Raw genomic sequence first — 21,965 nt, 5'->3', positions numbered from 1 at the left:
ATAATGTCAAGTATTACATGTGGGAGAGCTGCCCAAGGCCCCTGCATCTCTCAGTGTGTGTGTGTGTGTGTGTGTGTGTGTGTGTGTGTGTGTGTGTGACCCTCCTCAGTCACACACACACATGCATGTCAGCCTGTGTTTTAAGCCTGCAGGCGCCTATTCTCTCTGTTCTCCTGCTGTTTGTTTCTCTGCATCCTCAGGCCTGAGCTGCACGTCCCTTCACAGCACTGACATTTAATGGCACTGCATTGGTGTCTCTCCCACCTGCAGGTAAACAAGGTGTGCGTGCGTGTGGGCGGAGGAGGAGCCGATGTGCGTGGACTGCATGTGTGTGTGTGTGTGTGTGTGTGTGTGGTTTCCTGTGATGATTAATCCTCCAGTGTCAACAAAATCAGGCTGAAGGGCGTGTGCATGTGTGTGTGCATGTGCAGATGTGTGTTAGTGTGCATGTCCAGATGTGTGTTAGTGTGCATGTGTCCTTACCGCTGTGCGCGCTGAACCAGCGGGGTGCGATGTGCAGGGGCAAGGTGTCAGCCAGCGACCCCCGGGACCCCAGATAGAGAACCCCGTCCGTGTGGTGCCCTCCTCCCCCAGAGTCCTGGTACCCGGTGCCGTGGTGGGGGGCGGCTGTGGTGCCCCCTGACCCCCCTCCGGCCCGGTCCGAGTCCGTCCCTCTGGGGGTGTAGAAGCCGAAGGGCACGGCGGGGCTGTGGTCGATGCCCATCCCGGCGACGGAGCTCACCGAGCGGCTCCGCAGGCCCATCGTGCCGCTCGGCCGGTAGTGGCCGAAGTGGGCCGAGGGTGGCACCGCGCTGTCATCCGTGGAGACACCGGGGAAAGCGCCCCGGGGCCGCCCCGCCGTGCTCTGCTTTCCCCCCATCCAAAGCGGGGGACGACTGGGTGGCGGCTCTGGGCGGAAACAGGAGGGGGCTCGGCTCGATCCGCTGCGGGTCGAGAGAGCCGAACCAGGCTGTGGCCCCCTCCCCTCGCTCCCTGTCTGTCTCTCGGCCTCCTGCCTGTCTGTCTGTCCGCGTGTCTCCGCAGGCTCGTCAACTCTCCGCAGACGCAACAGCCCGTTTCCCTGCGGAGCGGAGCATGAGCCCCCGCCGGTCGTCCGGATTCACCCGCAGACGGAAACCTCGCCTCCGCCGGGTGCGTGCGCGGGCGTGTGGCCGATCGAGCGACGGAGGAATGTCGGGCAGACGCGAGGCTTCACCAGGCTCCCTTCGCCGTCCCCCGGGCGGTTAGGCGCACGGCGGGATCATCGCAGGCGGGACGCGGCAGCCCGGAGCTCGACAGCGCCGCAGTGATCGCTCCGCGGCTCCGGCCTCATCTGCTCGCAGACATCGTGACAACTGTTGCTCGGTGCGCCCGCCGCAGGAACACGGTCCGTCTCGGAGCCGCGACGAGATTACAAAAAAACCCTGGTGACGAACAGAACCGCGCCGTGTCCGCTCCGGGGCTCCCCGAGCAGCGGTGGCCTCCTCCCGGGGATCGGGGTCACAGTGATGCCGCTCCGCTCCGCCGCTGCTGCCGCTGCCGCTCAGACAATGGAGCCGCTCAGCGCGCAGCCTCGGATCATAAACACCGAGGACAGGAGGCAGAGCTGGGAGGAGACCAGCCCCCGGAGCCCCCGGAGCCCGGAGCAGCGGCATCTGCCCCACTTTGCATCCAGTGGTTCACCTAAAGCATTTTAAATCATTTAAAACTAAACAAAGACCTTTAGATCACAACCGGTGGTCATTCATTTTGAATGACTCCCAACATAATAATATACAATACAACTAATATTATTAGGCTGTGCAATCTGACGTTATGATAAAGATTAGTAGATTCAAAATGATAAAACTCTTTTAAATCTTAAACACACATTTTTATAGCTTTATCCCTCGAGTTCTGATCTTATACTGTTTTAATCATTTTCACTATGTTTTATTTTATCTTTTATTTTACTCTTTAATCATCTGTAACAAGTTTTATTTCGGTATTTGTGCTTTAACACTGTGTGATCTTCAAATTACGTTTAATTGTGTCCCATTGTGTATTTTAACATTTTCAAATTGTTAAGCGCCTTGTAACCGTTGAAAGAAGCATCAAGTTTATAATTATTATTATTATTTATATATCATAGTCCCCTCACAGTGAGAAGGTTCCCTGTTCCCTCTGGGTCTCCCTGTGTCTGTGTGGTTCCTCTGCAGGTTCTCCTGCGTCCTCCCACAGTCCAGAGACATGTTGAGTGGCTGTGTGTCTCTGGATGTTGGACCTGTCCAGGATGTCCCTGCCTCGGCTGACTCCGGCTCCCCCTGTGATAAGCAGTACAGATGATGGATGGGATGTTCCTGTCAGTGAACCCCTCAGCTCTGTCAGTTGTGGTCTGGGTTGTGTGTCTGTGATGCGACATGGCTCCAGGTGTGGAGAGGAACTGTCTGAACAAGTAGGATGAAGATAAACGCAGCCCAGCGGTGGTGGGGGGAGTGGTGGTCAGGGGCCCCGACCTGCTTCAGGGGCCTGTATGAAGAGTCATACACCGGTGAGACCTGCCCACTTCTCTTAGAGCTTCAGTTTAATCTTCAACCTGCTTCAGCTTCTCATCTGCATCGTTAGATACTGGAACTTAATATGTTATTGATTTATTTAGTTTGAAAAAACACACACTTACAAACAGACTTTACTATTGAGGCAGAATCTGATGAAATGTCCGACCTGGTTTGGTCCTTGACTCAACTCCCTGGCAGCGGTTTGACCTCCAGCAGCATCACAAGGTCGATCAAGTAAAGTAAATTAATCAGGTTGGAAGATCACGCTCATGATTTCAGTGTCTGGTGCTTTTAAACTGAAAAGTGAGCATGTCAGGGCTGTTTTTAAACTCCTAACTTCCCCTGATCAGGAGGATATTGCATCGTTTGTGTGTGAGGAGGAAGGTGCCGAGTCTTCAGCTGAGTCATAACCTCTGTGACTTCAGCTGGACGCCCTCATAAGGGTGACGCCTCTGCTGCTGCTGTATCCTCACACATGAGCTGAGCCTGCGTCACATGAAGAAGGGATGGCCGAAGCCTCTTCCTCCTCAGCCTCTTCTTCCTCAGCCTCTTCTTCCTCAGCCTCTTCCTCAACTACACTATATGAGAAAAACTCATCATCGTCGTGGTCGTCTAATCCCCCCCCCCTCCACTTTATCCAGAGAATCTGCATAACAACACATTAGAGGATCACTCAATCAGTAAATACATGTTTCCATTAATTCAATAAGGTGCTGAAACCAAAACCCAGTTACTCACTATGGGCTGCAGATGTTGTTTAGATGGACCATCGTGAGGAGGGGGTGTCCTTGGACCATCCTTGGACCAGCGTGTCAACAAGCACTTTCATCTGGAGCGAGAACATAAGGAACCACATCAGCCCACGTCGAGTATTTGTATTTAAATGAACATATATTTGGTTACTCACTTCCTGGTTCTCGCATCGGGTTGTTGCCAAGATACAAAAAGAGAAACAAGCAGCCACGACTCCACAAGTCAACGGCCTCAGAGAAGAGGAGGCTCAGGGGGACTTCAGGTGAACTGTGTACAAACAAGATCTGTTCAGTACTTTGTTAAATTCAGCATCTGCACTGACAATTACTGTTGGATCATTTACATCGAACACACATATTAAATGATGAGCTCTGCACATTGAACCTACCGGTAACACGAAGGCTGGAGCAGCTTCCCAAGTGTGTCCTCTGGAGACGGACGTGCCAAAATCAATTAGTTTGACCCTGAAGGGCTCATTCTGGTTAACCAGCAGTATATTGTCTGAGTGAACCACTCCAATACGCTTCAGGAAGTCAGAAGCTGTGAGCGACTGCAGAGGAAACATTAGTTTCAGATTCCACTGAGCAGAGTGCACGCTCCAACACATGAAGAAGAAATATTTAAAGGTCGTTAAGTGTTAAAAGTGGCTTAATTAGACCAGTTGACAAATGATTAACTCTACCTGTTCAAAACATGGTACGATCCACGTCACTACAGCAGCTTCTGACTTGTTGCTGTGGGTTTTCAATGGAAAAGATACAACAGGTCTTCAAGTTAATTGTCTCATATTTCTGTCTCATTTTATGCAGTAAAATCCAAGGAGTTGCTTTTCAAAAGGGTTTTAACTGTAACCTGCAGGGTTGTGGAATAGTGACCTTTTATTTTGTTTTGTGTGTCAATTATTTTCTGACTCGTGTATAACACCCCCCCCTCACTTCCAGGCATCCAGCCAGACCACCATATTGTCGTCATTAACGGGTTATGCACCGATTTTTCCGCCATATGCTAAATTATTGGGATTACAGGCTCACATGTTTTGTTTAGGATTACTCGGTCTAATCCTGCGCGTGCATGTGTGCGTGTAATTAGGTTGGTTTTATTCCGTTTGGCTCTTTGTTTCTTCACAGTCTGTGGCTCCCGTACAGTCTCTCACTTCCCAATAAGGTGAAGTCCTCACTCCACCAGGTATTAATCTGTCCTGCTGGAACGACAGCAGGTCTATAAATGGTCTCGTCCTCTCACACAGTGAGAAACGTCCTCATACAGTTTATGTATAAATAAAAGACAACAGGCAGAAAACCCAGAAGACCACAGGGCTGTAAATCTGTTGTCTGGTGATTTAATTTGTCCTAAAATAAACAGCGACTCTGAAGGTTTTACACACATTTATAATAGACAATATTTCTACATTACACTCCAGACCAGAAGTGTTTGGACGGCTAAGACTTTTATTTTTGTTCTTTCACATTCAATCTAAAATAATATAAATACATTTGCATGAATATAGACAAAACTGTGCAGGAGATAAATCCAGTTTAACACAAATGATCTGTGTTGATTCGATGGCAGTTTGTTCACAATCAAAGTAGAGCAGCAAAACTCACAGCCACGCAGGACTTCATAAAGACTCCCCCATTCAACCTGAAGAACTGGACTAATCAATCTGAATAAATAATAAAACGTAATTAATAAGTCATTTGGTGATAAGAATAATTCCTCTGGCAGAGGTTCATCCTTTGACGTCTTTTTAGCTCTTTAATCCGTCTAGCGTTTCTGGGAAAACAAAGCTGTGGCATCAGAATCCATTTACGAGCAACTGAAGCAAAACTAAGTCGAGAGAAACACCCAAATATTTACTCATGATCCACATTTATATCTGAATAACTAACATAAAGAAAGAATAAACAGACAATTTTTCAACTTGGCAACTCAAGGTTTGTTGTAATAGATGTGAACTAATCAATTATTGACCAAATATAAACTCTCCATAAAGAGCAGGGATTAGAAAAGTGGTATTTAGCAACACAAGTGTATTTAAGAAAGGCACAAACTTCACATTTATTCATTTGGTTGCTCAGTTTTTTCTCTGTGAATTCTCTGAACACTTTGGCCTTAATTTGACCTCAAATCCATCATCAGGGTGATAATTATAATGGAGACTGACAGTAAACAAACAGATATTTATCATCTTAATCAGTGGACTACAGACGACCTGAGTGTTTCTGCGTCACGCATGAGGCACCACGCTTGGTTTGGTCCCCTGGAGTCAACCTGTGAAGCAGCTTGAACTTCTGACACTGTTGTAATGAAGATGTTTTCAGACGTGCGTCCTGGTTTTATGAAGTTTTCTGCTTTCGCTTTGTCCATTTTTCTAAATGAGCATTAGACAGATTTGCAAATCGCTGACTGTCGTAATGTGTCATCTTACCGGACAATTAACAGTTTGATTATCCTTTAAAAAACTAAACATTCTTGATTTTCCATATTCACTTATATTTTTAGATCATCCCGTAAAAGAAAGTATAGACTTCATGTCGTCCATCTATATTTTCACAGATTTTAAATAACAGCGTTGGTTTGGGATCTTATCTTTCACACTTGATTATTGGAAATAAGCAGCTGCATTGCGACATCAGTCTTTAAGCCGTGCACGGTGAGCAGATCAGAAGATTCTCCAAGTTCACTGACTAAAACACAGTTCATATTTCTCGTGGCTGAAGAACTTTCCCGGGATTCATCACGTTATCGGGGTCGAGGACGTCTTTGAGACCCTGCATGACCTGGATGGCCGTGGGTCCCATCTCCTCACGCAGCAGCGCTCTCTTCCCTAAACCCACTCCGTGCTCCCCTGTACACGTACCGTCCATGGCCAGAGCTCGCCTGCAGGGAAACAAGCCTCATTACTTCACTGCAGAATGAAACCTGTGTCTCCAGCCACGGCCTTCAACTGCAACATGTTAATGATGTCACTATATTTGTCATTAAACCAAAGAAAAGGACTAAAGCTGAAGCTGCTGTTTTCAGACTTGGACTAAACAAGGTGATCCGTACGTCCAGCTTCGCTCTCCAGCTCCTCCTGGGGGATCCTGAGTCTCTTTCCCAGGACAGGTGGGAGAAATAATCTCTGCAGTGAGTTCTGCGTCTTCCCCCGGGGACATGACTGCAAAGCCTCCAGAGGAAGCAGCCCTGGAGGATCCTTATCAGATGTCTGAGGCACCTGAGCTGACTCCTTTTAAAGTGACAGAGCAGCAGGAGCTCCAGCTTCATCCAGATGTCTCAACTCCTCACACAGAAACGGTCTCTGAGGCTGAGCCCTCACGAGGAGGCTGATTTTGGCCCCTTGTATCTGTGACTCAATTCCTTCTGTCACTAACCTTGAACATTGTAAACCAATCACCAAAACAATTAAAAAAACTCTAATACTGAAATCCGTTTGGCTCTGTGCCTTTGTGCCAGTGGTTTTCACTTTGTACCATATTATCCAACAACCTTTGTAAAAGACATGAAGAGTAAACGACGGAGGAAAGAAAGGAAACGGAAGCAGTGGGCCCGTCTACGTTCTGCCCTCAGGGCTGAACAGTCACTGAAGCTTAGAACGTGCACTTGAAGTTTTCATCAAGAAATCCTGGTCTTTATCGCTGCTGTTGTAAATATCTGACTTTCAACTACGGATGTGCTTCAGCAAAGGTGTCAAATAAAGATGATTCTCATGAAACTAAAATAGTTCACAAATCTGAAGCACGAGTCTCAGGTGGATGATTAGAGACACAGTGAGACGTGTCAGAGACGCATTACCTGGCCAGTCTCTCAGTGAACAGATGGACCCGGTGCAGCTCCTCGGGGTCGCTGGGGTCGACCAGCAGCAGGCAGTGGAAGTTACCGTCTCCCACGTGACCCGCTATGGGACCTGGAGACAGACATATTCTGCTCATTGATCATTTTATTAGTGTTATTACTTTACATAGAAAATAAATAATCAGTTAAAGAGAACTGACGGCTGAAGAGGTTTTGTCTTTTGTCCTGTTTTCACATTAATGCTGAGTGGACATCACTGCTCACCTGTCAGTCTGTTTTCAATCAGGTCCTCTTTCGTCTCCACGAGGATTTGGGGCAGTCGAGAAAGAGGGACACACACATCGGTGGCGTAGGCCTGTGCACACACACACACACACACACACACACACACACACACACACACACACACACACACACACACACACACACACACACACACACACACACACACACACACACACACACACACACACTATTAAAGAACTATCTTAAAGCTAATCGGTTGTAACAGTCATGGATAAAACATGTAATTCATAATAGTTTTTAAATCGATTTGATTTCTCGTGGTCCTAAACCCTGGTTGAGGAACCTCCGGTCTGAGACCCTGTGTATTTTAGTGTATCCACATCCCTTCGGTGAAGAGGCAGCAGGCGTTGTTCACCTTGCAGCCAGGTCTGAGAGCCAGAGCCGCGTACCAGGCGTCATGACGAGCTTTCCACAGACGCTCCCTCGTTTCTGCATCTTGAGCCCACTGGAAGTCTGAGCCTCTGTTACTCTGAGTGATTTCCTCTGTGACGACAGGAACACAGCAGACGAGACACTGTTAAACTCCACGTCTGTACCATATACCTTAAATAAAGTGAAGTGAAGCCAAAGTGTCTTGATTGCCCCCTGGTGGCTGACTGTGTTAACAGAAGGGACATGGACTAAAAACTAAACTCAAAATCAAAGTACACATTGAATAATTTGTTCTCAAAGGTAAATTCTGTCGTTTTAGGTTTTTCTTAACACACTATTGTTTGTTGGGTAAATTTTTCAGGTAAGTTTAATTTTAATTGGTTATTTGATGATATAAAAATGGGCTGAAACGTCATGATTGACAGCCGAACATGTGAATCAGCAGGACCTTGCTATCATGGCTCGTTGTATCCAGGATATTTTGGCTGCATTTCTCAATACTGAGAAGTGGAGACACATTTTTACCTTCTCTGGTTTAATCTGATCTATTTACATTTTATCTACAACACAATGCAGTGTGTGTCATTCACACACCAGTTGTGTTGACTTGTTCCTTCAGGCTTTGCTCAGAACCGTGGAACTCCAGGAACAGCGTTGGCATCACAGGGTACGAGAGACAACTGAACCTGTTGCACGCGTCGATCATCACGTCATCCAGAAACTCTGGATAACACACACACACACACACACACACACACACACACACACACACACACACACACACACACACACACACACACACACACACACACACACACACACACACACACAACACAACAACTGTTAGTGTGATGCATTTTAAATCTAAAACATACGAGTGTGGATGAGGCCTTCGTTCTTCAGACTGTTGTTCAACGGTCGTAAACATATTTCACATCTGCCAATAACTGATATCGATCTATTTTCACTGTGAATTCTTTCACCCATTCCTGCTGCAGGATTCTATTATCCACCTACTGGAGGAGATCAATAAAGGTTCATCTCTTCCTTCGCTTGACCCAGTTGTTCCAGACTCATCCTCCATCTGTCTGTGGCTGTTTTACCCGACAAATCAGCCTCTTGCTGGAATATGACGTTAACATTGAGCGTCACGTGTTGGCCAGACCAGGCCGAGCTAACCTGGGAATAAGACCAAGGTTCATTCATACCCGACTGTATGAATGCTGGGCATCATCTCCTCACCAATGCGAGCGATGGCTACTCCAGCCTGTAGGACCTGCACGGTGCTGTCCACGGCATCCTGGATGGAGGGGAACGAGCAGACAGCCGACACCACTGACTCTGGGATGCCGTACAGCCGCAGCGTCGTCTTAGTGATGATGCCCAGGGTTCCCTCTGAGCCCACAAACAGGTTGGTCAGGTTGTAGCCTGCTGACGTCTTCCTAAAGAAAGAAAGTGAAGGAGAAGGAGACAGGAATGAGGAGGTTTGATGCTGCATTCGAATAAGTTGAATATTTGTGGCTTGAAGATGAAAATATATTCTTCTGTTTCCACGTGTTGTACCGGAAAGCCATGACATCAGTAAAAGGGTAAAGTTGTCACCTGGGGCGTCGGCCCTTCCCGGCTGTGTGTACGACGGTGCCGTCAGCGAGCACCACCTCCAGGTTCAGAACGTTTTCCCTCATGGTTCCGTAACGCACTGCATTCGTCCCGGATGCACTGGTAGCTGCCATACCGCACAGAGACGCATCAGCTCCAGGATCTGAGGGAGTAAACAACACATCACGAGTGTTTCTGACATTACTCCCTAAATCTAAAACAATCCTGGAACACTGACACTGAACTGATACAAAAATAATTAACTCTGTACTGTTTTAACATCATTAAATCCTCACTTTGTTTTCATTGAGATGAAAAATCACTTTGTGGGTTGTTATCTTGTCCAATATCACCCTCTGCTGGAGGTATGAATTTAAACACCCTCAACATCAGCTAGAAACTGATTTTTAAAGTTCTAACAAAACAAAGATGTGTAAACTTTTATTCCTGAAGAACACGTTGAAAGCTGTGGATCAGTGCAACTGACCGACAGGAAACCACAGGCCGGTGTCTCTCAGGTAGGAGTTCAGAGCCTTCCGAGTCACACCCGGCTCCACCGTCACGTCAAAGTCCTCCTGGTGGAGATCCAGAACCTGGTCCATGTTCCTCAGACTGAAGCACACGCCGCCCTAAAGGAAGAAACATGTGCACATACAGTCTACTGCGTGTGTTGTGTACAAATACACATGATAGTCAACAACATGTTACTTTTATCACTGCCTTTATTTCAAGAGCGTCGTTAAAAACATGCACGTGTCTATTCTCCTCACCTTCACTGCACTGACGCCTCCCTCCAGGCCCGTCCCGGTGCCGAAAGGGATGATGGGGAGGCGATGGCGGTGGCAGACTTTCGCCAGAGCACTGACCTCCTCCACACAACTAGGAAACAGCACCACATCTGGAGGACAACACCTGAAGAACAGCAACGAGACATCATATTTATAGTCATTATAAAGAAATTATTTGTCAGCACGACGAGTGCCATCACGAAAAGTGACATGTGACAAAATGTCTTTGTGCAAATAACATAACTTTCAAGATTGTGGACGTGCTGATGTGGCTTTGTAGGGTTTCCTTCGCCTTTTGGTTCAGTTATTTTTAGGCCAAGAATCATCTGCTGAAACTTTGTCATAACCTGGTGTCGTAATGTCACACAACTCGACTTTATCTGGGATTTAATGTATGGAAAATACATTAAAGACACAACATGAGTGTGTGTCTGTGTCGCTGAGTGAAACCCACAAACCTGTGCAAAGACTCATCTTTGCCATGTTGCTCTCTGACAGCTTCACCCAGTGAGACGCCGTCCTCACCACATATAGACCTGAACGCAGAGAGAGCACTGTCCAGAGACGCACACTGTGTACACACACACACACACACACACACACACACACAGTGAAGAACAGTGAGTCATGAGTGGGAGGCTACAGCGACAATACAAGATTGTGCACTTGAACTGAAAAGTGGTCCTGAAATAGCCTGTTTTGTTAATGGAGAGAGAGAAAACACGTGACTTGTCTCTATAAACAGGTTCCTCATGTGAATGTGTAGAATCTGGAGGCGAGGGACAGGGTTTCAGGGCCGGAAGCTTCTGGTCTCTGGCTCTTGTTTGATTCCTCAGGTTGATTGTCATATTTTTGTGGCTCAGTTGGTATAAATGTCTTCATGTTTTACCTCAACCAAGGAAAACTCTAAAATTCCCTCAGCTATGGAGAGAATTTATACTTCGGTAGACAACTTAATCACATTGTTCTAATCTATTATTCAATTAAAATGACTTTGAGGCCCATATAAGTAAATACAGCTTCCAGTCCCAGTGTGGCCTCACATTAGTGTAATTGTTTGTGTGATGTTTATTAGAAAAAACACTGATGATGATGCTTTTCTCCACATGCACATTTTTGGTTGAGAGAATCAAGTTATTGATCCAAAGATCAATGAATTGGACAATTGACTGATTTATTAAGGATTCAATCCTGAACGACATGACAAAAGTTATATTTGATTAATATACACAGTAAATCACATTGAGTTTATCTAAAAAAACATGATTAATGAGTTACTTCCTCACTGATATAATTAATTGATTATTAATATCGATTAAAAAGTTATTTTGAGCCACAGAAAGTTCAGGCTGCTTGACACACTGTCAACAGTTAGCTAACAGCTACAGTGAAGCTAACGTTAAGCTAACTTCAGCCTCTCTACTACATTAATTAACTTCATTGTTTGGTTACTTGTATTATCACTAGTATTACTAGTAGTATTGCTACTAGTACTACTACTATTGTTGATACAGCAGCACTGGTTCACAGTTAGCTACTAGCAACACAGCTACTTCTTCACTAGCTAAGTTTGCAGTCAACTAATTAACCTGTAATTATCTGTGTTGATGCTAATTAAACAACAAAGATCGTCTATGAACACAAACAAACTTTGACCTTCTCCTGCTGCTGTTGGATTGTTCACGTTCACTCCTCTGATAAAACAACACGGACTTTAAACCTGGTAAGAAAACACGAGGTTCAAAGTTTGGAGTGAACTTACTCTGGTGACGTTTCCAGGTTTAACGTTAAAACTCCGCAGGAAACGATGGAGACAAGAAAACTGGAGCCGACGAGTCCGAGTCAGAAGAGAAACCATCGTTAACCTGCAGCTAACGAGTGAAGCTAACTGCTAACCACACCGCGAGATCCGGTGCAGGGCTTTCACAATAAAATACAAGATAATAACATAAAACACAGGACAATGAAGTTAAATACAATAAAATAAATCTCAGTACAATAAAGTAGTCTCAATGTGCTTACATTCGCATTACATCAATATCTGTTGTATCGTGTTATATTTGATATCCATGAAAGTTGTGATATTTATTGTTACTTGTGTTTCAGTAAACAATAACACTGTATATATTTTATCTTGAAGTCCACATGACCGGTTTCCGGTCTCAGCTCAGGGTCTTGAGTTGATGGAGGACAAAGTGACGTAGCTCCTCTTTCCCACCAGACGGTGGCGCTGCAGGTTAAAGCAGCTACAGGGGAGTTATGGGGGTACAGGTGGATTGTGGGAAGTCACAGGTGGATTCTGGGAAACTACAGGTGAAAAGTTAAAGGTGGATTATGGGACGTAACAACAGTTTATTCTTTTTATATACAGTCTACGATTCTAACGTACAACGTACGTGAATTCGTTTTTGTGCGTATTGTGTTTACACGCATGTTCCTGTTAGCATCGTTAGCTTAGCTGAAAGGTCACAGGTCACGGAACAGCGGCTGAATCTGCGGTTTCAGGTGTGTTTTCTGTGACTCGTGTTACCAGGACAACCGGATCCACGGGAAATATGAGCCGATGTTTCCTCAAGGAAGTGACACGTCACCCGGAGATCGTTAATTGTTTGAATAGTCTTTAGTCTGAGATTTCACAAGTAAGGAAACGTTAAATTCTCAGATTTTTAAATGTAGTTTGGTGGAAGGACGTTTGTTACACAGGCAACATCCCAAATTCTTATTGTTGCTTCACTGCTGACAACAACACATGGAAATGACTTTACCTGGAATTTAAAAAGGGTATTAAAAACACAAATTATTATCATTATTGTTGTTTTTATTATACATATATACATATATATATATATATATATATAGTACATGATACAATGATGAGAAATCAATCAAATATTCAGTGACATACATGGTTTCCTCTCCAGCTGTGCTCCCTGCGAGACGCCATGTTCCCTGTCGACTCTCCAGATGTGAACGACACTGACCTGACATCAGCGTCTGAACAGTATCTCTCTTCTCTGGAGTCCAGACCTTCTGGTGACGACTGGTTTGAGTTGTCACAGACGTCAAAGGTGAGAGACGACTTCATTTTCATGATGGTTGAGTATAAACAACAATATCCAGAAAACTCATCTTTTTAATCATCTCTTTATTTACTCTTTTTAGAATCTAAGGGAAGCGTTGAGGTTCATGAATGTGTTTCTTCTTCGTCTCTGCTCAGGTGGAGATAACGTCGAACAGCGTGAGGCTGCTGCGGCTGTTTGAGGAGGACGGACCTGACGCTGCGCTGCTGGCACTTCATCCTCCTGATGATCCAACACAAGGTTTGAGACTGAAACACACAAACCACACGCACAGCAACACGCTCACTTTATTAGGAACACGTCCACGGGCTTCTCTAGTCATGTGGCTCTTGTCTTAGTGCTCTATTAACACCTTGCTTTGTGAGTGTGTTTGTGAGAACATGTGTTTGCTAAGTAAATATAATATAAACACAAGGTAATATACAAAATACCAATAACAGTGTAAACAGGATCGCAAAGAAGAAATGTAATTATTGTTGTTTGGCATTCCTAATAATGTGCTCAGTGACTATGTTTACACGGACAGCAATATTCTGTTATCGACCTTATTCTGAAATAAACATTCTTCCGACTTTGATGTTTACACAAGTTGCCCAGAGAATATTCCTTCATATTCCAGCTCGCATGTTTACACTCGTCATGTGTCACAGGTCATGTGTCATACATGTGAAAACTCCAACAGGACGTTATAATGTGGTTAAGATGTTATTATGTTGAAATAATGAGACAGAGGTTAGAATACTCCACATGTGTCTATATGTGAATATTGTTTTTTCAGAGTATGACCCATTCAGGATCAGGTGATCATGCAGTCTACATGTCAGCGTCTTATTCAGAATCTTAATCTGGTTAATATAAGATTATTGTGTCCACGTAAACACGTCTAATGGTCGTATGTACATGTGTGTGTGATATGTATGTTTTCATGTAGAGACTAATGTTTCCCCTGTGATCTTCCAGTTGTGGCTTTGTACCTGCGTGAGAAGTGGTGGCGTGTGGATGACATTTTACGGACGTCCAGTAAATCCAGATGTGGTTTGTTGTTGGTAAGTTTGTATGTTGGCATCAGGACAACACACAGCTGATAGGACATCTGAATAAAATGGATTTGTGTCGTCAATAGTCACAAATCACACTTTGCCTCATGTGGCTTAATAAGGTGCAACGTCCTCTGTCCTTGACCCTTGAGGAGAGGAGGTGAGGAGACACGACCTAAAAAGTCAGACATATTTAGGGATCTGATTTCTATGAGTGTGTGGATTTGGTGCAGCCTGATTTCAGGACCGTTGCCAGAGGAAGGTTTGTTCCTTCATTGTTTAAATCTTCTCCAGAGTCGCGTACATCTTCACCTGTGCAGTTTGCTTTCATCTTTCCTGTCGAGCTTCCTAAGTGGACGTGTTGTTCTCAGGTGCAGTCGCTCATGGAGAGGCTCATCGTGTTCCTGCTGAGTCAGGTAGTGGAGAGGTCTTCACAGGAGGGGGCGCTGTTCTCCCTGCATCCCTGCACCGAGAGCTGCAAACTGCTGTGGACGGACAGCCGGGCCGTCGGCTTCTACTCCGTCAAACACAAAGGTGCGATGGACAAATTTCATTTAAATCTTGAGTAATTTAGTTTTATCTTTGTGTTTTTCTTCCCTTAAAATCACAATGAATCTTCCACCTGATGATTTGCCTCCGTGTGACTGTACGACTCACAGAGCTCCGGGCTTCTCTTGGCTCATGAGGTCACAGCCGCACACAAACAAAGTCCGTAAACACGTCTCCAGGTGATTTACATCTGCAGCAGAGGGATGTGCAGATTCACAAGATGTGGAGGCAGATGCTGCAAGAAGAAGAAGAAGAAGGAGTTGTGTAACGCATAATTAAAACCAGACGTATGTGATCACCAGGAGAAAATGTTCATTCCCTCACGACGACATTCACGTTTTCCTCGTGAATCCATAACTAAAGCAAAAACGTCCCGTGCTGCATTATGTTTCCAAGTTGTCCGTCTGCCCCATGCTTGTGAACACGATATCTCAAAGACATCTTGAGGACATTTCTTTAGATTTGACACAAACGTTTACTTGGACCCACGGATTGATTATAATTTGGTGCTCAAAGGTCACGGTGACCTCGGGAAAATCTTTGTTTGCTTTCGAACACATTATCTTATGAACTCCTCAATAGAATCCTTTTAGATTTGACACAAACGTTCAATTAGACTCAAAGATGAAGTGAATAGATTTTGGTTGTTAAAGGTCAAGGTGATCATATACGAGTCTGGAATAAAATATATGTAGACTGGAAATGCACTCGTTCGCAGGAGCATAGAACTGCGGATTGTAATTTAGTCCAATTACAGAATGCAAATCCTGAAGTATTATACGGTTCTGTGGTGCGCCCTCTAGTGGATAAATAACATAGCAGGTCTGTGAAAAAACGTCTGGTTGTCAAACGTGTGGCTAAAAAGCAAGTTGTCTTAGTTGTCAATTTTCTGCGATGTGCTCTCCTGTAATCACTTCTGATGTGTTTTCCCCCCCCCATGTAAGTGCGGGTCGTCTAAACGTTAGAAACACGTCTCAGCACGAACAGTTCGACATCTCCACACACGACATCCTCCATCACATCAAGTCATAACTCCCATGGAGCAGGATTTATTGGAGGATTGTTGCATTAAACAATGTTTGTTATGTCCAGCTGTATCTAATAAACTGCCAGCTGGTTTAAATAGAAATACTTGTTTTATATTAGTATACGTGTTGCAGTAACTCCCCCCCCCCGCTGTGTTCCAGGCAGCCTGTGCGACGGCCGGAGCGCTCGCTGTTACCTGCTGCCCGTCCTGGACACCGTGCTGGTGAGGAGGAGCAGGAGGAGGAGGGGCTCTGCTCTTCAGATGCTTCAGGATTTCTGCTCCTCGTTCGCCACAGAGGAGTTCCTGGGACTCAGCGCTCCGTTGTCACCCAGCATGGCGGCAGGTCAGCTTCAGTTTGCTTCCTGTCTGTCAGCAGGGTTGCTCCAAATGTTTGGCACAGATTTCTACGAAACCTGGTGCAAGGATGGAACATGAGCCAAGACACAACTCATTAAATTTGAGGTGGATCCAGGAGACTTTTACCATCACTTTCTTTAATATTGTGTAAGAGAGCGTTTTTGACATCTTGATGGATAAAAGTAGACGTGTTTTATGGGACTGATATTTACGAGTGTGTGAACTTTGGTGCTGATCCAATAAAAATCTGGATCTTGTGAATTTAAATGTGGTTTCGAAAGGGGGGGGAGTGTTGGGCGGAGGTGCAGCATGAGTCGTGCTGAGGACCCCTGTAGTTTATTGATGTAGTTTATTGTGAAGAGAATACATTTAAATTCATCAACAGTTTTTGTTTTTGCAGAAGAAGTTGGGTTGTGTCTCTTCTCTTCTCCAGAAGACTCGAGCATGGTTGTTCTCTCCGTTCAATATAAAGTAACAAGACTTGACTCATCGCATCGTCTCTGTAACTCTTCAGGGAATTAGCAAATCTCAATATTCAATTCAAGTAAATCTTCAAAACATTTCCTCTTCGTCATTTCTGGTTGGGAGGATGAAGTGAACGTTTCACTGATTACAGGTCAAGGTCTGGATTCAAGTTGAACGTCTCTAGAAGACTCAGGGAAACCGTGTCCTCCTGCTCCTCACAGTCCCCACAGAGATCCAGTGGTGGTGCTGAGCAGTGTTGTGCAATGTGAATCCAGTGCAGATGTGTGTTCCTCTTCTGACTGTGTTTGTGTGTCTTGCGTTGTGTTCAGTGTGCAGGAAGTTCCTGCAGCAGCACGAGGATCACCGGGAGCGTCTGTACGAGGTGGAGGCGCCGGGCGGCTGGGCTCAACGCAGAAACATCTGGCTCAACATCCAGCTCGGACGCTACTCCCTCAGTACAGATGATGTTTAAATCTGTTGTGTTTAGATGTGTTTAAGAATTCCATCCTCATGCTACAAGACTCAAAACACTTCCTGAAGATTCCAGTGTGTTCTGTGCTTATCTACAGTTAATTCTACTTTTATTTTTTTTATTTTTTTAGACCACAATAAATATATGAATTCTATATTTATACATTTAGATTTATATTAATTAGTGGGCTTTAGAGGTGCTGACAGAGTCTGACAGAGTATGTTTACCTCTGTTTCCATTCGTTATGCTATGGACAGGTGTGAACATCAATTAACTCTTGGAAAGAAGGCAGCTGTTCATTTGACCTAAAATCTATTATAATAAAAGTATTTAATCAATATATGTGTAGATGCACATTTTTGCCTCGTGATGTGAAAGACATCTGCCATTCTGCCTGGATGAAAAGATGCAATATGAAAATACCTGGGTCCAAAAATAAAGACATTACATTTTGCTCTTTCTTTTGCTCCTCTCATTGAGGAAACAACAAGAGGAGCAAAAGAAAGAGTTGGAAGAGGAGAGGAAACTAATGGAGGAGGAGGAGGAGGAGAAAGGACTCAATGACAATAAGAAACAAGAGTTTAGAACTTGGACTTCGAGTTTCTCATGACAGGAGGTGATGATCCATCCAGAAATGTGAATGTGTGAAATAAATAATAATAAAGTTTATATTGACTTGAGTGATGATTCTTATTCATTAGTACTATTATTTAACACTCGTGTTAAACAACAACAATATTCATTTATAGTGACATTTATTAATTAACATTGATTGAAATTGTTTCAGACCTAATACCCGCCCAGCTGCAGTCCTACGGCGGAACGAGCCGCTTCCAGAAACGAGCGCTCCTCTGCAGAAACCGGAAGTCCGGAAACAGGAAGTCAGGAAACAGGAACAATCTCGGGAAGAAGTGACAGAAAAGTTCATCAAACATGAGCCGAATTTACCACGACACGTCTTTACAGAACAAACCGGTTCACAACGAGACCTTTGACCGTGTTTGGTCTCCGTCCGCGTATGAAAGGTAAGAACTTAACGAATCACAGAACGTAGCCTGGTGTGGTTCCTCTGTGGTTCCTCTGTGGTTCCACCCACAGACTGATCATGGTCCCTCACAGATATGGTTCCCCTGCTTCAGATGATTGGACCGAACCTTCCTCCTCAGTGTTAAAGTCCAGATTGAAACAGAATTAAACACTGAGACTCAAAACAGGACAATGAACCTTTTCCTAAAGAGCAGTTACACTTTAATTTACACAACGTAACACATTATGTTGTAAGAAGTAATTGTTGCTTTTGTATCTGGCATTCAAATGATTCACCAAACTGTAAATACTGTGTTGATGTTCCTACTTCCTGTTTGCTTAAAGGTTCAGTGTGTTGGATTTAGTGGCATCTAGTGGTGAGGTTGAAGATTGCATTAAATTGAATATTTCCTTTTATAATGTAAAGGTTAAAAAGAAGGTTTTAGTTTGTCTGTCTCGATCCGTGACTGTAAAAAGATGGACGACTCCACTGCCTCACATTTAGCAAATATGAAGCCAAAATATCCGGGATGCGGGTGCTGCCATTTTGAATTGGTGTGTGCAGTAGTGATCATGGAATGGAGCCACGGGTTCGATACTCCACGAAATAACCAAACTTAAAGGTCCAGTGTGTAAGATTTAGGCGAAAAGGATCAATTGGCAGAAACTGAACTACGAACTATGTTTGGGCTTCACTTTCGATGAGCTGTCATGTCATCCATCTTTATTCACAGTCATTGATCCTGATGGTGGACAGTTTGGTTTGTGAATTTTTTATAATACAGTTTTCCATGAAGAAGAAATTGTCGCACACACAAAAGCTTCGTGCACAGTAAAAACTGACAGAGAATCATTTTGAGACGTCACGTTGTTTTTCCCGTACACAGCGGCGCGGGGGTTCTTCTGGAAGGGAAGCTGCTGGACGTCTCCAGACATGCGATCAGTGATGTCAAAAATCAAAAGGTAAAGTTTCATATTCCAACGTGTCTTTATTAAATTAAATACAAAGCAATACTTAATAAGTCATTTGTCACCGACAGAAGCTTCAGCTCGTTTTTCTCTTTAAAACAAACGCCCTAGGGTTAACCTCTTGATTCCATCGTCTCGTCCTGCCCTCTTCTTCTGTAGTGCTACATCGGCACCCGACTGGAAAAGTAGCGCCACCTACTGCTTACCTCTACAACCAACCCCTAATGTATTTTCTGAAGGTTTATGAAAATGCGTTTAAAGTTTACGACCCATTTGGATGGAAATCAGACGAGTGTTTTGCATCTAAGACAAAAGAAAACGACATTACATCTTTGTTGTTTCCCGACAGGTCCGTTTCTACGTGCTGTACGTGAAACCCAGCCGCATCCACCAGAGGAGGTTCGATGCCACGGGGAATGAAATTGAACCAAACTTCAGCGACACCAAAAAGGTCAACACCGGCTTCCTCATGTCCTCCTACAGTGAGTCCACGTCTAGACCACAGTAAACACTTCAGTAAATGTTTTCTTTGCTCCCCAGACTTAATTCTGTTGGGACTCTGTCTGTGTTTTGTCCTCTGGCTTGTTGTACTTTAAGATTTACGTTGAGTCACCTGTTGCCCGTTTCCAGTTGTGCGTCAGCAGTTAGTGAAATCATTATATTCAGGGTCTGTTGTTATGTCTCCAGGCCGGTGACACCCAGTGCTCAGAGGCTTTCTGTTGTCTGATTGTCCTTCTGTCTCATTCTTGGGAACCGATATCTCAAGAACTCCTTCGGGGATTTTCTTCAAATGTGGTGCGACCGTTCGGCTTGACGTCGGTGGTCAAAGGTTAAAGGTCAATTGTCTTGTGAACGCGATGTATCAGGAACCACCGCAGTGAATTTCATTACATCTGGCACAAACTGAGAGAGACACAGATTCACTGATTAGATTTGTTTGGCCTCTTGAACTTGATACGACAAGTCCACCTTTAAAGAAGTTCCTCTAATTCTGATCAGTTTTATCACTTGGACTCAAAGTTTAATTAGATTTTAGTGGTGAAAGGTCACAGTGACCTCATGAGTCCTCGTGGGGTTTCCAGTTTGTTTTTAAATCACGGAGAGATGAGAGTGAAGCCTCAAACTCATGATGTAGATCTGGACATTTTTCTGCAATAATTCTACGTCTGTATCTATTACAATTATTTCTGATATCTGATCCCTTTAGTTCTTTTAACGTAGTTTTTCTCAGTGTGTGTTTGTGGCTTATGATGATTCAGATGCTCATCTTGTGTCCACACAGAAGTGGAAGCGAAAGGCGAGACGGACATTCTGTCCCACGAGCAGCTGTCCACGATGGTGGACAAAGACGAGCTGATGAAAATAACCAACAAGCACCGGCCCAGCGGCACCTGGGCCTTCTGGTACCCGGAGACGGAGATGGACAAAACCGAGCTGGAAACAGGACAGGACGTCCGACTGAAGACCAGAGGAAACGGTCCTTTCATATGTGAGTGACCGGGACGTAGAACATGTCCACGACAGCCTCACATCACTTTAACCATAAACAGAGAAGAGTGCGCCGCTGTTTCCTGTCGACCTGCGATTTAAAGAGGATTCTGTTTGTGCCTCAAGTCTCTTTAGCCAAAGTGGACGGAGGCACAGTGACCAAGTGCAACTTTGCCGGGGATGAAAATGCTGGAGCTTCGTGGACGGACAAGATTATGGCCAACAAATCAGAAACAGGCAACACAAACACGTCTGGAGACGGAGAGGGAGCGGGGGAGGATGAGTGGGTGAGTCCAGAACCATAAATATATATAATACGTTTGTTTGTGTGTGTGTAGAGATGATCTATACTTGTAATTAATAACCAAGTAATTCTGGGACTCAGATTTTCCTCCTTATCTATCGTGCTTGACAAATGTCTTAAATTGAATTCATTATGGTCTTAAAAAGACATTTCAGCCGTCCAGATGTTTGATCATTAACTGAAGCTCGTCCACAGTCACTTCTGTGCTTCAACATCTAAATGTCAGTGATGCCTCAGATAAACAGAGAGAGGCTGAATTCTCCGTCTTTGTTTCTCTCCCAGGACGAGTGAGTAAACCATCACTCGTCAGCCCGGACCCGGGGCCTCGCTCCAGCCTCCGGGGTTGAACTGCTTCAACTTGGCCCCGGGCCTGTTTATCTGTCTTCGGACTGGACTCCCACATTCCACTGGGCTGTTGCATAAGGGGCCGTGGGGCCTGACATGCTGCAGAGCACGACTTGACTCTTTCAGCGGCACGGAGAGAATCCAGCTGTCGGTTGTGATGCAGAAACCGAACCTTGTGTTTTTACTTTGGATCAAATCCACACTTTTATATGACTGTAAATACTCCTGTCGTCACAGACACTAAAACAATGGAAAAACAACACCCCCGCACCCTGCTATTAAATATTATATTGAAAATACCTTTTGCAGCATTCCTAGTCCTTCAGGTTATTTCAAGAGAGACACAAACTATTTTAGATGTTTTATGTCTATGTCTGCGTTTATTTGTCTGTTTGTCAACAACATTACAATGAAACCTTTGGACAAATTGTCACAAAACTCAGTGAAAGGATGTTTTGTGGTTCAGGGAAGAACCCGTTAAATCAGGACCAGGAGGCAGATCCAGGAATTCTTTTTTTGTAACCATCATTAACATTTTGAAATCGAGCGTTTCACAACATTTCCCTTGATTTATTCCTGGATCTGAATGAAACACGTTATTTATGAGTGTGCGAGTGGCGAGGGTGTGAGCTCTCCTGAGGACGCCTCCAGTTACGAAAGCAGCTGCAAAGTTTGGCTTCAAGTTTTAAGGTTTAG

The 21,965-nt window shown here is 44.6% G+C and overlaps 4 protein-coding genes and 1 long non-coding RNA gene across 6 annotated transcripts in view; 2 read left to right on the top strand and 3 right to left on the bottom strand.

Annotated features, from left to right (window-relative positions):
* Positions 1 to 1,416, bottom strand: part of znrf1 (zinc and ring finger 1) — a 30,134-nt gene extending 28,718 nt beyond the window's left edge. The window contains exon 1 of the mRNA XM_035157910.2: positions 484 to 1,416. Coding sequence (XP_035013801.1) covers positions 484 to 880 — 397 coding nt within the window. The 5' untranslated portion in view covers positions 881 to 1,416. The remainder of the gene's footprint in view (positions 1 to 483) is intronic.
* Positions 1,417 to 1,421: 5 nt separating this feature from the next.
* LOC124851875 lies at positions 1,422 to 3,962 on the bottom strand. Its single transcript, XR_007032712.1, has 3 exons — positions 3,445 to 3,962; positions 3,276 to 3,366; positions 1,422 to 3,183 (listed from the first exon to the last, which is right to left on the bottom strand). It is a non-coding gene; the product is annotated as an uncharacterized LOC124851875 (long non-coding RNA).
* A 645-nt stretch (positions 3,963 to 4,607) lies between these two features.
* On the bottom strand, positions 4,608 to 12,040 carry ldhd (lactate dehydrogenase D). Its single transcript, XM_035157909.2, has 11 exons — positions 11,913 to 12,040; positions 10,609 to 10,721; positions 10,133 to 10,274; positions 9,850 to 9,991; positions 9,366 to 9,525; positions 9,006 to 9,205; positions 8,358 to 8,486; positions 7,747 to 7,874; positions 7,350 to 7,440; positions 7,086 to 7,197; positions 4,608 to 6,170 (listed from the first exon to the last, which is right to left on the bottom strand). The coding sequence occupies exons 1-11, from the start codon at positions 12,006 to 12,008 to the stop codon at positions 5,990 to 5,992; spliced, it is 1,494 nt and encodes a 497-aa protein (XP_035013800.1). The 5' UTR covers positions 12,009 to 12,040; the 3' UTR covers positions 4,608 to 5,989.
* A 382-nt stretch (positions 12,041 to 12,422) lies between these two features.
* Positions 12,423 to 17,767, top strand: fam169b (family with sequence similarity 169 member B). Of its 2 annotated transcripts, none has more exons than XM_035157172.2 (7): positions 12,423 to 12,789; positions 13,072 to 13,218; positions 13,368 to 13,470; positions 14,191 to 14,276; positions 14,639 to 14,801; positions 16,004 to 16,186; positions 16,995 to 17,767. In XM_035157172.2, the coding sequence occupies exons 2-7, from the start codon at positions 13,093 to 13,095 to the stop codon at positions 17,135 to 17,137; spliced, it is 804 nt and encodes a 267-aa protein (XP_035013063.1). In that variant the 5' UTR covers positions 12,423 to 12,789; positions 13,072 to 13,092; the 3' UTR covers positions 17,138 to 17,767. The 2 variants fall into 2 exon arrangements, with proteins under 2 accessions (XP_035013063.1, XP_035013062.1); XM_035157171.2 differs by having other exon boundaries at positions 12,423 to 12,931.
* Positions 17,768 to 17,985: 218 nt separating this feature from the next.
* On the top strand, positions 17,986 to 21,707 carry arpin (actin related protein 2/3 complex inhibitor). Its single transcript, XM_035156955.2, has 6 exons — positions 17,986 to 18,162; positions 19,051 to 19,126; positions 19,482 to 19,614; positions 20,415 to 20,621; positions 20,747 to 20,907; positions 21,207 to 21,707. Exons 1-6 carry the CDS (start codon positions 18,071 to 18,073, stop codon positions 21,213 to 21,215), a joined length of 678 nt encoding a protein of 225 aa, XP_035012846.2. The 5' UTR covers positions 17,986 to 18,070; the 3' UTR covers positions 21,216 to 21,707.
* Positions 21,708 to 21,965: the final 258 nt, after the last annotated feature.

Source organism: Hippoglossus stenolepis, chromosome 5 (assembly GCF_022539355.2).
Source record: "Hippoglossus stenolepis isolate QCI-W04-F060 chromosome 5, HSTE1.2, whole genome shotgun sequence".
Classification (NCBI taxonomy): domain Eukaryota; kingdom Metazoa; phylum Chordata; class Actinopteri; order Pleuronectiformes; family Pleuronectidae; genus Hippoglossus; species Hippoglossus stenolepis.
This window is presented reverse-complemented; position numbering and strand designations above follow the sequence as displayed.

What these genes read in the sequence shown, in the direction of transcription:
- fam169b (XM_035157172.2), top strand. Translation starts at nt 13,093, where the DNA reads ATGTTCCCTGTCGACTCTCCAGATGTGAACGACACTGACCTGACATCA. An exon ending in AGTTGTCACAGACGTCAAAG is followed by an intron (nt 13,219 to 13,367) that starts GTGAGAGACGAC and finishes GTCTCTGCTCAG; the next exon opens with GTGGAGATAACGTCGAACAG. An exon ending in CTACTCCGTCAAACACAAAG is followed by an intron (nt 14,802 to 16,003) that starts GTGCGATGGACA and finishes GCTGTGTTCCAG; the next exon opens with GCAGCCTGTGCGACGGCCGG.
- ldhd (XM_035157909.2), bottom strand. Translation starts at nt 12,008, where the DNA reads ATGGTTTCTCTTCTGACTCGGACTCGTCGGCTCCAGTTTTCTTGTCTC. An exon ending in AAAGATGAGTCTTTGCACAG is followed by an intron (nt 10,275 to 10,608) that starts GTTTGTGGGTTT and finishes GCTGTTCTTCAG; the next exon opens with GTGTTGTCCTCCAGATGTGG. An exon ending in GATTGAAAACAGACTGACAG is followed by an intron (nt 7,198 to 7,349) that starts GTGAGCAGTGAT and finishes GTCTGTCTCCAG; the next exon opens with GTCCCATAGCGGGTCACGTG.
- arpin (XM_035156955.2), top strand. Translation starts at nt 18,071, where the DNA reads ATGAGCCGAATTTACCACGACACGTCTTTACAGAACAAACCGGTTCAC. An exon ending in TCTCCGTCCGCGTATGAAAG is followed by an intron (nt 18,163 to 19,050) that starts GTAAGAACTTAA and finishes TCCCGTACACAG; the next exon opens with CGGCGCGGGGGTTCTTCTGG. An exon ending in AGGAAACGGTCCTTTCATAT is followed by an intron (nt 20,622 to 20,746) that starts GTGAGTGACCGG and finishes TTGTGCCTCAAG; the next exon opens with TCTCTTTAGCCAAAGTGGAC.